Source organism: Acyrthosiphon pisum, chromosome A1, assembly GCF_005508785.2.
Source record: "Acyrthosiphon pisum isolate AL4f chromosome A1, pea_aphid_22Mar2018_4r6ur, whole genome shotgun sequence".
NCBI classification, from domain to species: Eukaryota; Metazoa; Arthropoda; class Insecta; order Hemiptera; family Aphididae; genus Acyrthosiphon; species Acyrthosiphon pisum.
In genome coordinates, this window is record NC_042494.1 from 59,454,325 (window position 1) to 59,471,225 (window position 16,901).

General features: G+C 28.3%; 1 protein-coding gene across 1 annotated transcript; it reads left to right on the forward strand.

Moving 5' to 3' along the window:
• Nucleotides 1-4,437: 4,437 nt before the first annotated feature.
• Nucleotides 4,438-13,828, forward strand: LOC100168423 (neurobeachin-like protein 1). Its single transcript, XM_003247328.4, has 14 exons — nucleotides 4,438-4,592; nucleotides 4,745-4,883; nucleotides 5,484-5,643; nucleotides 8,691-8,804; nucleotides 8,886-9,038; nucleotides 9,132-9,448; nucleotides 9,559-9,690; nucleotides 9,872-10,090; nucleotides 10,157-10,379; nucleotides 10,469-10,671; nucleotides 10,762-10,952; nucleotides 11,038-11,381; nucleotides 11,505-11,653; nucleotides 13,552-13,828. The coding sequence occupies exons 1-14, from the start codon at nucleotides 4,520-4,522 to the stop codon at nucleotides 13,688-13,690; spliced, it is 2,556 nt and encodes an 851-aa protein (XP_003247376.1). The 5' UTR covers nucleotides 4,438-4,519; the 3' UTR covers nucleotides 13,691-13,828.
• The last annotated feature ends 3,073 nt before the right edge of the window (nucleotides 13,829-16,901 follow it).

The following is a 16,901-nucleotide window of genomic DNA, read 5'->3' on the forward strand; positions in this document are numbered from 1 at the left end:
ATGTAAATAAACAACGCGATTTATTTGAATTGCTAACCTGTTTTGAAAGGTAAACTTAAAAATTACATTAATATACTTTAAATAATTTACATAATATACGTTTATAAATAAGTAACTATGGTATGTATAGCCTGGTATAGGTAACAACATTTATTTGTTTTTTTTTATATAATTTAGGTACTTTTTTTAAATAATATCTATATTTTATACAAATTTGATAATTGGAAAATGTATCATAAAGAAATATTAATTTTAGTCTCTATACTAATGTCTTCCTTTATATTACATAGAATACTTGATAACTTAAATTGCCATCTGTCTCGTGCCTTACGGTAACATGAAATTACTTTGTTGTAGATCTCTTATTTATTATACTTCTTATTTAGTAATATTTGTAAAGTGTTTATTTCAGTTTTTTTACTGAAAAATAAAATAGTTTTTAATGATTAATGTTTTTAAAAAGTATCTTTTCAGCTCAAACATCTTAATTGTATATTCTGAACAGTCTGGACATGTCTTAATGGTACTATAATTTTAATTAAACTGCAACAGCAGCAACAAAATAATATTATCGTACCCGAGAGTGTATTTATTTTCGTATTATGCAAACGTATAACGTCGTAGTGAACATTATTAGGTACCTAAAATATAATATTATATGACGTGTGTGGATGAATGAATTAATAATAATAATTTATTAACTGGTCCTATATTATCAGTCAATTCCAGCCAGTTCGTCCATGTATAGTATAATATATATTCTCTTATATTATAAGATAAGTGCAGAGCAAAATAATATTTACTTATGTTTGTAATTTGCATAATATAACTTTGGAAATTTTAATAATGTATTGTATAATATTATTAATCAATAATAGGTATATACACTATACACCAAATATGCGATTTAATATATTTTACCTTGTCCGTGCTGGATGTTTTCTTTCGCGTTTCTTGTACGCGTTAATACCTATACCTACATTATCATATCATATTCTATTAATTCATTGTAATTAAATTTAAATTGAACATTAAATTCTCATTTTTCTTATACAACACCGAACAATACTTGGCGTACGAGAAATTTCTAGTGTATAATTCAATGTTATAACTTATTACTTATAATGCAGTATGTGTTACACCGTCACATAACGTTATGACAGTACATTTTTTTCGTGTAGTATAATGTATAGCACCTAGGTATAACATTCGATATCGAAATCTTTAATCGCTTCCATCATGATGCGCGTCACGATCGATCGATAAGACATAAATATTATTGTGGCCCATGATTGTACAATACAATAGAATATTATCATCATTATTGTTTAATATTGTCCACTAATATAGATGATCCTCGTCGCGTTTCGGGACATTTCCGTTTTAAATATGGTGCGTAGCGAGTGTTAACTGGTCGTCCTCAAACAACAGGTGGCTAAACATACGGTTTGGGTCACAACTCACTATAATAGGCATTATAATATGCGCTACCGATCCTACGTTTTTGTTATAAATTATAATGTTACACTTACAAGAGGAGGCTCTCTGTATGATAATATACTCAGCGGAGGTGTGTCCAGTTGTATGCGCAACGCTGTTTTAATATTATCATCGCGTATATTGTTTATACACAATATGAATTATTGTGTGTGACATGTGAGCGCGATTACGCGTCTTCGTCAACGACCGCAATAAATTGTGTAACAACCTCCCCCACCACCCACCCACCCATATAGTGCCTTAATCGTTACATCATTATTTTTCCGCCGAAAACGCGCATACACTACTGCATTATATTTTAGTATATTATTCGTAAACAAAATCCGTGCCATTATATTATTATGTGGAACCGTCCGTATAGTATAATATGATTATGTTTTGTATAATTCCACTTTGATACGAGCGAAAAAAAATTGTGCAATGATGCCTCATGATGTTATTTCGGCCGATATACCTATGGTTAGGCGTGTATAATATAGAGATATAGGTACCTACGAGGCTACGAATGTATAATAGTATTAATAATTAATAATATTGTCTGTCCACACTCTATGTGATCATGCAGCACGGCTGGCAATGAAATAATGTAAATGTGATTAATTTGACGGTTATTATTTTACACTTATAATATATTATTTTATGCGTGTTATTGGAGACCCTCGCCGCGATACAAATGTTAAGTATTTTCCCATTAACGAAACGTGGTTATTTTATAACTTAGTTGTTTTAAACCCGCGTGTTCACATCGTGTGAAAAAAAAATCGATAACCCATGCATACAAAATGTGTACAAACTACTCCCTTGATTAGCTTGATGAGAATATTAAGTGTTCTCAAACCGAAAGAATTTTTTTTAATATCTAGGTAATTATTTTGTTAATAAATTACAACCAATATTATGGTAGGTTAACGGAATATCGAGAAAGCATTAGAAGTAATATTTTTCTCACACATATGAATTATATATAGGTACGTAAGTAATATTATACCTAATAGTTGCAGTTCATTGTGCATCTTAATTCATATATATTTACTGTCTCTAAAATACATAATTTACAGTATTTTACTTATATGTTTATACGTTATTTGGGTATATTATATGTACTAATAGGCTTATAACCTATTATTACTTTTTAGTTTAAACATTACAATTTTAGGTGGGTAGATGTTCCAATCTTTTTTTTTTTGTTATTTATTGTTTTTACATAATAATGTCAAATTGTATTCTAATTGTAAAATTATTATACCTACTACACATATTATTCATATATAGTAAAACACACGTACAATTTATTACACAATATTTTAGGCATTAATAGGATCTAAAATCAAATTATTTTCAAACCATTTTTAATTTGGGTATAAAATACAAATAATATTTAGTTCGTGTTTTTAAATACTGCAAATCACAATAGATGGGTACTTAGAATCTATCGATGTTATATTTTTATCGTTATTATAAATACTAATACTTTTATATTTTTTAGTATTTACCTATTATACGGCTATTATTTTAGCTAGAATTTTTTACTAATTGAATACAGAGAATACAATTATATACTAGATCATTAATCCACTTAAATAAATAAACAAATAATAGTACACATTTTTAATGGTAAATATGACCATAACAAATGTACTTAATACCTTATACATTATAAAAGTTGTTCGTTCATTATAATATACAGTATGCATAATATTATAATAATATATATGAATTAGGCTTTTGCACCACTAATCCAATAACGTAATTATCTGAGTGTACATAATAGTGTAATACCTGTATATTATGACGTTATTACCGTCCATTAAAAAATTAAAGGTAAAATATCAAAATTCCACTATGCAAAATCAAAATTGTAATAAATATCTATGTTGGTGCTCAATGTCGCCCAAGATATATTTTTCAGGTGTAGCAAGAAATAATCCTACCCATTCACCCACAATGGTGTTAATATAATAGAGTTTAAGCACCTATTACTAAATTCCAAGATCAGAATATTAACAAAATAATGGCATTTTCTGATACAATTTTTACATTGTCATATCGATGAAATTTTCCCGAAAATATCCTCCTCGTAAAATTTTGCTTTAGATTTTTAAACTCTTATACTAATCTAAACGTTGCGATTTTGATTTCAAATGGAAATTTGTGAAATGATTCGCTTTATACATACGGAGACACTATACCTGAGTATCAGTATGACAGTGTATATCATGTATTCTTAACTGATTTGTTCACAAGTGTAAGAATAGAATATGCTTAAAACGCACTTAAACTATGCATTTCAATCATTCCTGGTATTTTAGTCAACTCGAAAGACTATGCATCGATTTTAATCGACCTAGACATTCTTCCAGTCGAGGACGGAGGAATGCTAATGGTTTTTTACTTATTTAATAAGGCAACAATTATTTTAGGTATATAGTTAGCATCAAATATTTCAGATTCTTAACTTATAGAAATTTATATGTTTTCCAATATTTTTTTCACTTAACTGTAAAAAATTACTTTGGAAGTATCAAATAGCCATGAAAATCGTGTTTAGTTGGATACAATTTCCCAAAGCTCAAATAAAAATTATGGAAGTGTTGAAAAAATAAATACACCATTTTGATCAAACGTGTTTATCATTTTTATCTAAACTTCGTTACAATCATTTTTTGAATCTGATGATTAATTGCTTTAAAATAATTGAATAGTATAACCAAGCCCCCCCCCCCCCCACCGGTAAAGGTAATATTACTTAGCTATAGTATGAAGCATTTTGATTAGTATAATATACATTAGATGGTGTTACTATATTTAATTTTATTTATATTAATATATATCAAATGCATTCTATGATGATTGATTAAGTGTTACAAATAATGGGTCGTTTGGTCATGTATACGCGTGGATATAAAATATGTTTCTACTTGGTGGTTAGAGTATTCTTTAATAATTTAACTATATTTGTAATTTTAGGTCGACCACGGAACGTCATTGGATTTTATCACAACACGAAAATTATTCAAGAATGCGGCTCAAACTTTGTCCCAACTATCATTTTGACAACCATCAGAATGCTAGTAATTTGAGAGACAACGCCGGTAAATAATATGCTATGACATTGTTAAAAAATATTGCCTAAATTTGAAAAAATCTATATTGACAAGTTATTTTTATGAGATTAACATTGAACTGTAAATTATTTTCATAATAATATTGTATTTAAAAATTTCAATTGTATCGTTGTATGTAGGGGGTGGTATTAAATGTATGATGGATTGTCCGGAAATACCGCCTTGCATGCCACAAGTGGCCGTTCGAAGTTTGGTAGAGGAGGACGGTGAAATGTTACCCGATGAAGATATAGCTTCATATAAAATGAATTATCCAGAGTAAATATATTTGAACATTTTTATTTTTTGTTGCTGACTGTATATTTTGATTCATTTATAGAGTGTCGAAGTGTATCTTACTTAAAATATTAAATATCCTTTTTTAATAATTTAGCACTGGACATAATATTATTAGATTACATTTAAGTACTTACTATAGTTATTATATGTAATTCAACAATAAATTATGGGAAGATTTATTTAATAACTAGTTTTTTTTTTTTTGGCAAAATAAGTTTTAGAAAAATATAGAGTACTCATAGTTACTATTAATTTTTAAACAATATGTCTTTTTATTTAAAATACTTTATTGTTCTCTATACATTTACATTTTTTTTAAATTAAAAAAATAAAATCTTAATAACAATGACCTAGGATTTTCTTAACATGTGTCTTCACGAGTTTATTATTACTTACTTAAAATTGCTTTATTTTTAATTACTTATTCAATTATTATTTTTAAATATAAATTAAACGTTTTTGCGGATTTCGATTTATTCTTTAAAATAGTAATGGTTTCCATAAAATATGTGTCATTAAATAACTTATAATTTTAATAATGACTATTGACTACCTATTGATTTTTTTCATACTTTTTAGGGAGGACAATGAACGAAAAGAAAAGTTGGTTATATCAGTTGACTGTCAATTAGTAACTTTGATGAGTGTAATAAAAGGACGATTAGTCATATCGACAACGCATGCGTACTTCCATGACTTAACCCCGATCACGGAGGATTGTGATAGACATGACTTTAAGGTAGGAAATTAATATTGGCTATACCTATAAAATATTTATCTTGACAAAATTGGAATTTTGGTCACACAATATAAATACTTTGAACAAAATTAGGACTTCATATATTAATATTTCCTTAATGCCTTTATCAAGCAAACATATAGAACCTAATTTGAATCATACATTTTTTTTTATAATTTAATTTTTTAACATAATATGTATAGTATGCGAATTTACTATAAGTATCAATTAAATTATACTACAGCATTTTACAGTACTTACATAAATATGAAATATGAAATTGTCTTTTAGATAATAATATAATATCATTAAATTCTAATGATGAATTATAAAAATAAAACATGGTTTAGAAAATCAAGTATATAATTAGTATTAGGTATACAAATAATATAATATTATATGTACATATTGTTTTTAAAAATATTAATTAAGATTTAATGATAGAATATTGAACATTCAAATATTATGATACAAAATCTCACCTATAAAAATATTTAATACTTTAGCCATAACATTGGACTTTTATATAAGTGTATTATCCGAGAAACATTTTTTAAACTAATTTCACAATCGTTTATCGTTCGCACATTTTAAAACAGTAATAAAATAGTTTAATTATTAAGCATTATATTTTTAGAAAAACATTTGATTATTTTACAATTATATTTATTGAACTAAGTGGTTATAGGATTTAAATAAAAATAAATAAAAACATATTGCATATTAATATATGATAAGTAATTATTTTAAATAAATACTATAGTACAATACTATAATACTTATAAGTATATAATATAATAGCCATGTAAGTTATCTATGTATTATAATATGTTCGTACAATATTACAGTGTACTTATATTTTGTGAATAAGTTTATAAATTATCATGATATAAATAGTCATTTTTATACACATTTCTTCAAACAAATAATTGTGGATATTGTATATATATATATATATATATTATTTTCTTTAAAATTGTAAAAATGTATTTCATTGTTTCTTACATTTTATGGAACTTGTACAGATTAATTAAATATTTAAATAGTGAAGTAAACGTAAACTGTCGTTAATGTACATTTTGTATTACTAACAGAAAATAATTACTAAGAAATAGTTACAAATAAAACCAAAAACCATGTAGGTACCTACATTTAATCAATCGGCTAAAATGTTTAGAGAACAATCGATTTAAGTTATTGAATAACGCAGTACTTTAATTGGACGATAATTGTATGATTTTCTTTTTAAATACAAGTGCGCACATAGTATGACTCTTTGCGACAGTGAAATGTACAACCGGACATCATTTATTCATTGTAGTGCTAATTATTGGCAACACAAGATTGTATGCCATGTCCTTGTGTCTAGTGAAAGTAATACGTATATCATTGTATCAAATTATACAACCCAAATTGTTCAAATTGGATCGTATTATTCGATTCATATATTTTTAGCTGCTGATACATACTTCACTAAATAACTATCAAGTAGATATGTTTCGGGTGTATCAAAGACTCTGTTTAATATATTACACGTCACGTGTAACTAATTTTAAAATAAGACCTCTTATTGTTGAATATTAATAATTATTTCAATATCGCATTTAGTTGTCAATATTTGAAATATATGAGGGTGCTTTTTATGATACCTATAAACGGGTGAGACCATTTTCGACCAAAATCTTACCCTTCCTTTTTCGGTCGATTCACTTTCCGGCCAAAACATAAAGTTCAATAATAACTGATGTTATATACTTTAAGTATTTACGTTATACTTATAGAAAACTATTAAATATATATTATACCTAAATTGTATAAAAAAAATATATAAATAAATAATATAAAATTGTTGTCAATAATTATGTGTATAATATATTAAACAATAAAATAACATATAATATTTGTAAAATGATTGCAAATATAATTTTAGATTCTGAGCGGAGTGAGGAAGGTATTGGTTTTACAATGGTGTATTATTATTTTTTTTTTTTTATAAATCCTGTATACAAAATTTCTACCAGAAGGAATGCTTCGATCTCAACACATAGTAAGTTATCTTTTAGAAAATTGGATCAAGATGGTACTTTAGAAAGGTCATTTTTCGATTTTCTCATAGTTATTTAATGTCACGGGAAAAACCACCGAAAAATTACGAAAAAACGCTAAAAATGGGATTATATTTCTAACGCTTTGTATATCACCATAGAAACGAATAAAAAATTATAAAATTAATTCAACTTACCTACATGATAAAATAAATAATAACAGTATAAAATATCCAGACTGACAAATCGTTTCCGCTCAGAATCATTTTTCTTATACAATGATTATTATATCATTGAATTCAAGTCTAATACAATACAATGACCTACTTGTAATCTATTGTACAGCAGAGCGACATTCACTTACCTGCTTTTTTTATTATTTTTATTGATCTCAAATACAAATCGGCAGAAATATAATTTTGAAATGTATTAAAAGTATAAAATGCATACAATTTGTAAAATATAATAATAATTTTAATGTATATTGTCAAATTCTAACTTAATATACTTTTGATAGTTTTCAAAATTATATTTTATTTTATTTTTTAATATAATATTATACACATATTAGTTATTACTTATTACTATTAGGTATATTTAATAATTATTGACAACAATTTCATATTACCCATTATAATAATAATAATTATTATTTATTTATATATTATGTTTACAACTTAGGTATAATAAATATTTAATAATTTTCTATAAGTATAACATAAAAATCTTAAGTACTTCTATAATATAAATTATTATTGAGCTTTTTGTTTTGGCCGGAAAGTGAATCGGCCGAAAAGGGAAGGGTACGTTTTTGGTAGAAAACGGCGATGCACCTAAAAACCTTGGATAAATGATATTTTAAATCACATTACAATCAAACATAATATTATAATAATATAATATTAATAGGTATATAATATTATTATTTATGTTTCTGAATTACAATTTTAAACAATTCTCATAATTTAATATAAATTAATAATAAGACCTGTTTATTTTTAGTGGTCTATGACAAAACTGAGAGACGTATATTTACGACGATACAATCTGCGAAGAAGCGCTTTGGAATTTTTCCTAATGGATCAATCAAATTATTTTCTAAACTTTACAACAAAGGTAAAACATACGAACTTATATTGCCAACTATGTATTAGAATTTTAAACGTGTACCTATATTATTCTTTTTATGATTTTAAGATTCGTTTGAAAGTGTTGACTTCGATTTATAGCGTGCATCCACCTAATTTTTCATTTAACAGCAGTCGACACCCACAAGACCTTTTACGAAAATCTGGTTGTACTCAGAAGTGGGTTAATAGAGAAATTTCAAACTTTGAATATTTAATGCAAGTAAGTACTACTGTATACTGTATAGCGTCAGTAGGTTTATCGTTTATTATAATCAAATGTATGATTCAACTAATAATTATTTTGTACGCCCAGCTGAATACCATAGCAGGACGCACTTACAATGATCTGTCACAATACCCAGTATTCCCGTGGGTGCTAGCTGATTATAAATCTGAAGAACTAGATTTGAACGATCCAAAAACATTCAGAGACCTATCTCGACCAGTGGGCGTTGTGAATCCTAACAATGAGGCTGACGTACAAGCCAAGTACAGAAACTTTGAGGACCCAAATGGAGTTATCGGGAAATTTCATTATGGTACACACTATTCAAATTCTGCCGGTGTTCTTCATTATTTGGTTAGGGTTGAACCGTTTACTTCTCTGCATATCGAGCTTCAAAGCGGAAGGTTCATTTTATTTATTTATAAATACAAAATTATTTCACGTATTATTATTATTATTATTGTGATATTATGACCGAAAAAAATAACAACAATATATTAAAAAAATATTTTAGATTCGATGTGGCTGATCGTCAGTTCCATTCCATAGCGCAAACTTGGAAGCTTTTAATGGATACGCCGAATGATGTCAAAGAACTGATCCCGGAATTTTTCTTTTTCCCCGAATTCTTAAAAAATATGAACAAGTAAGTTTTTTTTTAAATTTATTTTAATTTTTAAGTAAGAAAGAAGTATTTAGAAATATTATAAGAAATGTCGATAAGGTAAAATAGTAACTATATATATCAAAGTGGGTATTTTTGCAAGTAGGTACCTACTGAAATTGTGATGTTAAATTAATATTGTTTCAAATCAATTGTATAATAGATTTGATTTGGGTCGCTTACAATCATCTAAAGTAAGGATCGGTGATGTTATTCTTCCTCCTTGGGCGGACAGTCCCGAAGACTTTATATACAAACACCGAAAGGCTTTAGAATCTGAATATGTGTCGAATCATCTTCACGAGTGGATCGATTTAATATTCGGATACAAGCAAAAAGGTCAAGCTGCAGTAGATGCTATGAACGTTTTCTATTACTGCAGGTGACATTAACGACGTCAAATATATTTTCATAATCCATGTTCTAACGTGTAAAATGTGTTATATAGTTACGAGGGAGCCGTTGATCTAGACGCGATTGTCGATCCCATAGAAAGAGAAGCCGTAGAAGGTATGATCAATAACTTTGGACAAACCCCGAGTCAATTGCTAAAAGAACCTCACCCACTAAGACTACCATTGGACAAGGCGTTAGAAAAAATGATGAAATCGGACCACAAAAAACCAGATCTTACAATGATGCTGTCAGAGTTGTCCACGTTTTACGTTGAGGTACATTAAATAATTATTATACCGCTATAGCAACACCGAAAAATACAATAGAGCAGCGCTCACTGTGAAAATACACGCTTTGTTTATAGATAACAGACAATAAACACCCAATGGTATTTTTGAGTCCACCTCGGTCAGGGACTAAAGGTTTATTACAGACGTTCATGACTGACGATACATTGGTAACAGTGTGTGATAACTCTTTGATAGGCAGGCACTCGTGGTTGCCATACGACAGACATTCCAATAAGGGATTCACGCTTGAAGTGGACCAATCACACATTTTGCTCAAGTAAATTAAATTATTATTAATTAGTAGATTTATGTTTGCTTCTGGTAGAATACGATAATACTGTTGGTTGCTTTTGTTTTTCCCTCATAGGGGCAAAAAAGACCCAAACGCGTATCCAATGAGATCGTCCTCGTACCATCCGTCCGTAGAAATGAACAGTCACCTGTTTGCCGTGTCGCACGACGCCAAATATTTGTTCACCGCTGGTCATTGGGACTATAGCGTGAAAACGTTCAGTTTCTCGAAAAACAAATACGTGTCGTCTGTCATAAGACACTTTGGTAAATATAACACGAACGGCTACTTGACCAGAGTGATATAGACACGTGTAGTTATCATATCGGTGTTTTAATTTAAATTTTTCAGACGTTGTGACGTGCTTGGCACTAGACTCATGCGGGTGGTACATGATAAGTGGCTCAAGGGATTGTACCTCGGTCGTGTGGGACGTTTCAAATGCCAACAACACAAATCCTAAGCCGTTCCAAACTCTTCTCGGCCATGATTTGCCCGTCACCTGTGTGGCAATTGCTACGGAACTGGATATGGCCGTGTCTGGTTCACAAGATGGCACCGTTAATGTGTACAGCATACACCAAGGGCTTTTGGTTCACTGTCTCACCCCTCTGGGATGTGTTTCCCCTCCGTCCATCATTACATTTGTGGCAATTTCATTTCAAGGACATATCGCTTTTTCGTCCAAAGATAAAGTATGTATCGTTTTATCAGAACTTGTATGTGGGTATTACTTATGTGTCGTCTTATAAGTATACCCACATACTATTTGATCATTCAAAATACATTTTTATTGCTTTAATAATTATTGTTTTTAGAAAAACCATTCCGTCCATGTATTCAGCTGCAATGGTGACAATTTAGGTTCAAAATACGTTGCTGCTCAAGTGACTGGTATTACAACTATAGGCGACTGTTTAGTGGTGGTCGACGATGCAGGAGATCTAACGCTAAGCAGACTTTTAGGGTGAGAAATAGGAATGCTTAAAATTACTTAGTAGGCATATTGATAAAATTGTAAAAACTATAAGTGTAGTGTGTACAAACCAATATCACTCGGTTTCAATTTCAATAAATATTTAAGTTTTTATTTAATTAATATGATGGTATAAAATCAATTTGAAAACAGTAGTCAATTGCTAAGTACTTTCGTTATAGTTAAACATATAATTTTAAAACAAAAACAGATGAAGACAAGAGGTCTTAGGAGGTGTAATAATGTTGTTAAAATTATACATTTTAACTATTAATTATATTACCTTGAAAAATATGTTTTATATAAAAATAACAATAAAAAAGTGTTTTAAGTAGAATGATGGTAATTACTAATTTGGGAAACTACTAATTTTTAAGGAGTTAAGTATAGGCAATTAAAATGATGTTTTAAGAAAAATGTTAGTTAAATAAATTATTTGGTCACTCAGTAATATCAGTGAACCAAATTACATCTCTCCGGTTATTGCGATTTGAGTCTATACGTATGAACTATTTTTTTATAGTACTATTCTAAAAGTACAGTGTGGGTTCCTTTATTTGTTTTGTGAATTTTATCATTATTTTATTACAGTAGGTAGATATTACAAAATTGCTAAGTTTTAATTTTTGGTTAATTGACTGTAATTGAATATGAGTTGTATTAGAACAATTCATTAGAAATAGTACCTATATGACTATATTAGGTTTAAGCTATGCATTTTTAATCAATCGATACCCTATAGTAGTATGTAGGTTCTTTAATATTAAATTGACAACTTATAAAATATAAATAATTGTTATAGAACTCCACTTCAAACAATACAATATAATTTTCAACACATGATTGCTGTAATAACATAATATAGACGCTCAATCGTTTTAACTAAAAAATAAAAATAGTAATAATTTTCCAGTCCTCAAGCTATATATGCATTAATAAGTCTTTAGATTTAAACATATTTTTAATTTTTTCGAAATGTTTAGTATTTACAAATCCATAAAAAATGTTTATTATTTTAGTTTAAATGTTATAATCCGTCTCTTTTTTTCAAAGCGTTTTCATAGATTATATGAAATAATAATATGTGACGTTTACCTCGGTTGTCAAAATTTCGGTGTTGCTTCGTTTTTCGTCACGGTAAACATACAGTGGTGATCACAAGTTTATAACTGGCCTGTAAATACTATTTAGCCACTATATTATGATCTAAAGGCAAATTAAATTTGAAAATAATCAACTTAAAACCCCGTGTAAAGTATTATGAAAGAAACTAATATCTCGAACTCAACAAATAGTTATTTCTACAACGTATTATCAATTTTTGTTGCTGTTGTATTATAGAAGTAACCACATTACACATAACCTATGTTGATTAAAATAAAAGTTTTACATAAACAAAATGTTGGTTAAAGCATGGTCATCATTTCTACGATTTAAAAAACCGTCTCCATAATAATAACAAAAGATTTATAATATTTTATTATAAATAGAACATATTGTGATTAGGTAAACAGTATGTATGGAGACTATAATTTACAATGCTACTTTAATAGGCAACGATCCCGTGTAGCCTCTTGCAACCAACTTTAATGAGCGCCCCATTTTAAGAAGTAGCAGTCTTTAGAAACGGCATACCTCAAGACTATAGTAGATCTAATTTTAAGTTGATAGGCCATTCTGGTAACAAAATTGGGCCGTAAAAATATGCTTTCGTACTTCAAGTTTTCCTCAGCCCTCGTTATGCTCGACATATTAATATCCCACAACTCAACGACAACGTGCGGGTGGACTTACCTATAAATAATATATACATAATATACATAATATTATTTAATGAATAAAATAATAATAGTTTTTCTCTGTTATTTTAACAAAAACTTTTATTACAGTCTGCATCCGGTCTATGACGTCCCTCTACACGTTCCAATCCAAACGGTGGTGGCAACGCCAGGTAACACGCACCTGTTGGCGCCGCTGAGGGACGGAAAGATCGTCGTAATCGGATTGCCAAATTCAAACAACAATTGATAGTCGTTGCGGCATCCCTTATCGGTCGAATCAATATCAAACAATAACATTATAATATTGTCTTAACGATAGTCTTTTTATTATTTTTTAACTATTATTACAAACATTTTTACTCTTGTTGTATAAAACGTTAGTTCGTTTTTAGTTTTACATTATATTAACAACTTGTATTCATTATTTTATTTTTATTATTTTATTATGATATTATATTATAATACCTAATAATATTATTTTATAATACATAATATAAATGTAATCGATTTGCCAAATATTATGGATAAATATATATTTCCTCAATTTTATTGCTCATATGTACATACTACATATTATTATATATTCGATGGTGACTTAATTCGATTTTTTTTAGGTGCTAATATCAATATCAACAACTATCATCAATAATTATTATATTATTATGTATTACATTTAATTCTTATTCTTATTATATAGTTTTCGGGTATATGGTTCAAAATTTATACGGAATAATAATATTATGATTATTATTATTATTATTATTATTATTTGTTAGTGTATTGTTACGTAGATTTTGTTATTGTGATTTAATTGTATGATTTATTGTAATTGTATCATTATTATATGTATTAAATTAAAAGTATCGTTTTCTTCGAAATTGCTTTATGTGTGAATTTTTAATATTTATTCGTCTTTTTCAGGGTTCTTATGCTGCAACTTTTATACCAACTTTTTTTTAAACTAAAAAATTATAAAACTATTATATAAATATATTAATAATATAAAATTTATAAAAAAAAATACCTTTCTTAGATTCTGAGTGAAACGATGAATGTATTGATTTTACAATGATGTATGTTTTTTTTTTGTTTTTTTTTTTTATTTTTGTGTCTGTTTGGGTTGATTCATATAATCATATCGCTGCCACATGATTCGGTCATTACGGTGTTTTCGTGGGCAAATCGAAGCTGGCAGAGAAATTTGCGATAGTGCCCTACTAATAACTTTAAACACACACTAAACATAAATAATAGGTTTATCAAATCGTTCAGACTTGTCATACACTCTTAAGTTAAGAGTCTTAACCATATAATATATAAACTGAAATTTTATGCAGTATATAAGCTGTAACAAAAAAACCCATAGGTTAGTAGGGTTAGAGGGTAAGTACACAAAGAAAGTATGGTAGAGGAAAGCAACTACAAATGTTAAAAACGTGCTTTGTACGTTATATTAAATAATAAGCTGAAATTCGTTCAAAATAGTTACCATTTATAATTAATAGGTATAATATAGGATACCTTTATAGGATCTAACCTTAAGTACCTAAATATACAAATATATTTGCGACAATCTAATGCCATTCGACTTTATGTGTAAGTGTGTGAGTACTACATTTTTTTTATTGTTAGTCCGTAGTCGTCGTTGTTTTTTTAGTTAATTCATTTAATTTATGAAACTAAATTAACTAATATAATTTACCATATTATGTCCCTAATAATATGATAGCAGTGCCTATATTATGTTTGAATTCGTTTGTGTTTGTGTTTATATTATGTTTGTACGTCTTATTTCTTACACATAATATATTATATTATATACAAATTATAAATATATAATAGTGCGAATACAAATTTTGTTGGCATTTGCTATGCCTATACATAATGGTGTATTTAGGAATTTGTCATGGGGAGAGTACAGGTAATTTTTAGAAAACAGAGTCACGGGGGGAAAAGTCCACCACACATAAGCTTGTCTACGGTGGGTGCCTAGGATGCCTGGGCTGCCCCTGCAATTTTCGAAAGGCGCCGGTCAACCAAGTTTTAAATCTAGTGGTTTACAGCTTCTATTTAGAAAAAAAAATGTCATGCATTGTTTATTTTGTTCTAATAATATTATATTGCATTGTCGAATCGATTTATGATTATATCACAAATTCCGGTAATAATATTATGCGGGTAACTGCCAACTGGTACAATATTGTTATAAGTATAACTTATAACTTATAATGATATACCTATTGTTTTATAATATAAATATAATTTGTTGTTCAATATTCTTCTTATTATTAAACATATTAGGTAGGTACCTCTATGTAGGTACATACTATTTATAGAATTTTGTTATAGATAACTTGAATATATAAACTTTTTTAAACTATATAAATGTTAAATTGGTGGGACTACCCCCCCTCCTCCCAATTATTAGTGGCCAGGGGGTAATAGGTGTTTTTTTCGGTTAGGTAAGGTGGCGCCGGTCATTAGTTATGCTGCCCCTGCGGATGAAGTCTAGTCACGCCTATGCCCCCACATCATCCAATTACTCTTTATTAAATAATAATATGTACAACACAAAATTAAAAAAAGCAGGTAAGTGGATGTCGCTCTACTGTACAGTAGGTTACAGCTTACAAGTGGGTCAATGTATAATGGATTAGGTATATTAAACTTGAATTCAATGATATAATATCCCTGTATTTGTATAAGAAAAACGATTCTGAGCAGAGACGGTTTGTCAGTCTGGATATTTTATATTGTTATTATTTATTATAACCTATAACGTAAATTAATATTGAAATATTATTATTTTTTTATTCGTTTCTATGGTGATAAACAAAGCGTTAGAAATTAAAATCTCATTTTTAGCGGTTTTTTGTAATTTGTTGGTGGTTTTCCCGTGGAATAAACTATTGAGAAAATCAAAAAGTGTCCTCCCTAAAGTACCATCTTGATCCAATTTTCTAAAAGATAACTTACTATGTGTTGAGATCGAAGCATTCCTTCTGGTAGAAATTTTGTATACAGGATTTATAAAAAAAAAAAAAAATAATAATACACCATTGTAAAACCACTAGCTTCATCACTCCGCTCAGAATCTATTATAGGTACCTAGTTATGTTATAACTTATTACTTATAACTTTTATAAAAATATTTAAAATACATTACTTCATGCATTGTTGATCTTAGATATCATTTCAACCTTTTAAAGATTGAAAAAGATCTCTCTGGAGAGGCTGTAGATACAAGAAATGTACAAAACTACAAAATATTTGAATTAAAAAATGAATTCGGTATTTTTCAACCATTTTCGGTACCAAACTGATAACGAAAAAAATACGATATTGATTAAAAATGTTGATAACTGAAGCTTCGAAAATTTTCTACAAAATTCTTCGTATCGTGAGTGGTAATATTTGTTTTAAAACACAAATTTCACATGTACGAGACACGAATCAAT

Excerpts from the sequence above, each read along its gene's own strand:
- LOC100168423 (XM_003247328.4), top strand. The coding sequence starts at position 4,520 with ATGCGGCTCAAACTTTGTCCCAACTATCATTTTGACAACCATCAGAAT. Across the intron at positions 9,691-9,871 it reads TTCTTAAAAAATATGAACAA|ATTTGATTTGGGTCGCTTAC; the intron begins GTAAGTTTTTTT and ends ATTGTATAATAG. Across the intron at positions 10,672-10,761 it reads CAATCACACATTTTGCTCAA|GGGCAAAAAAGACCCAAACG; the intron begins GTAAATTAAATT and ends TTTCCCTCATAG.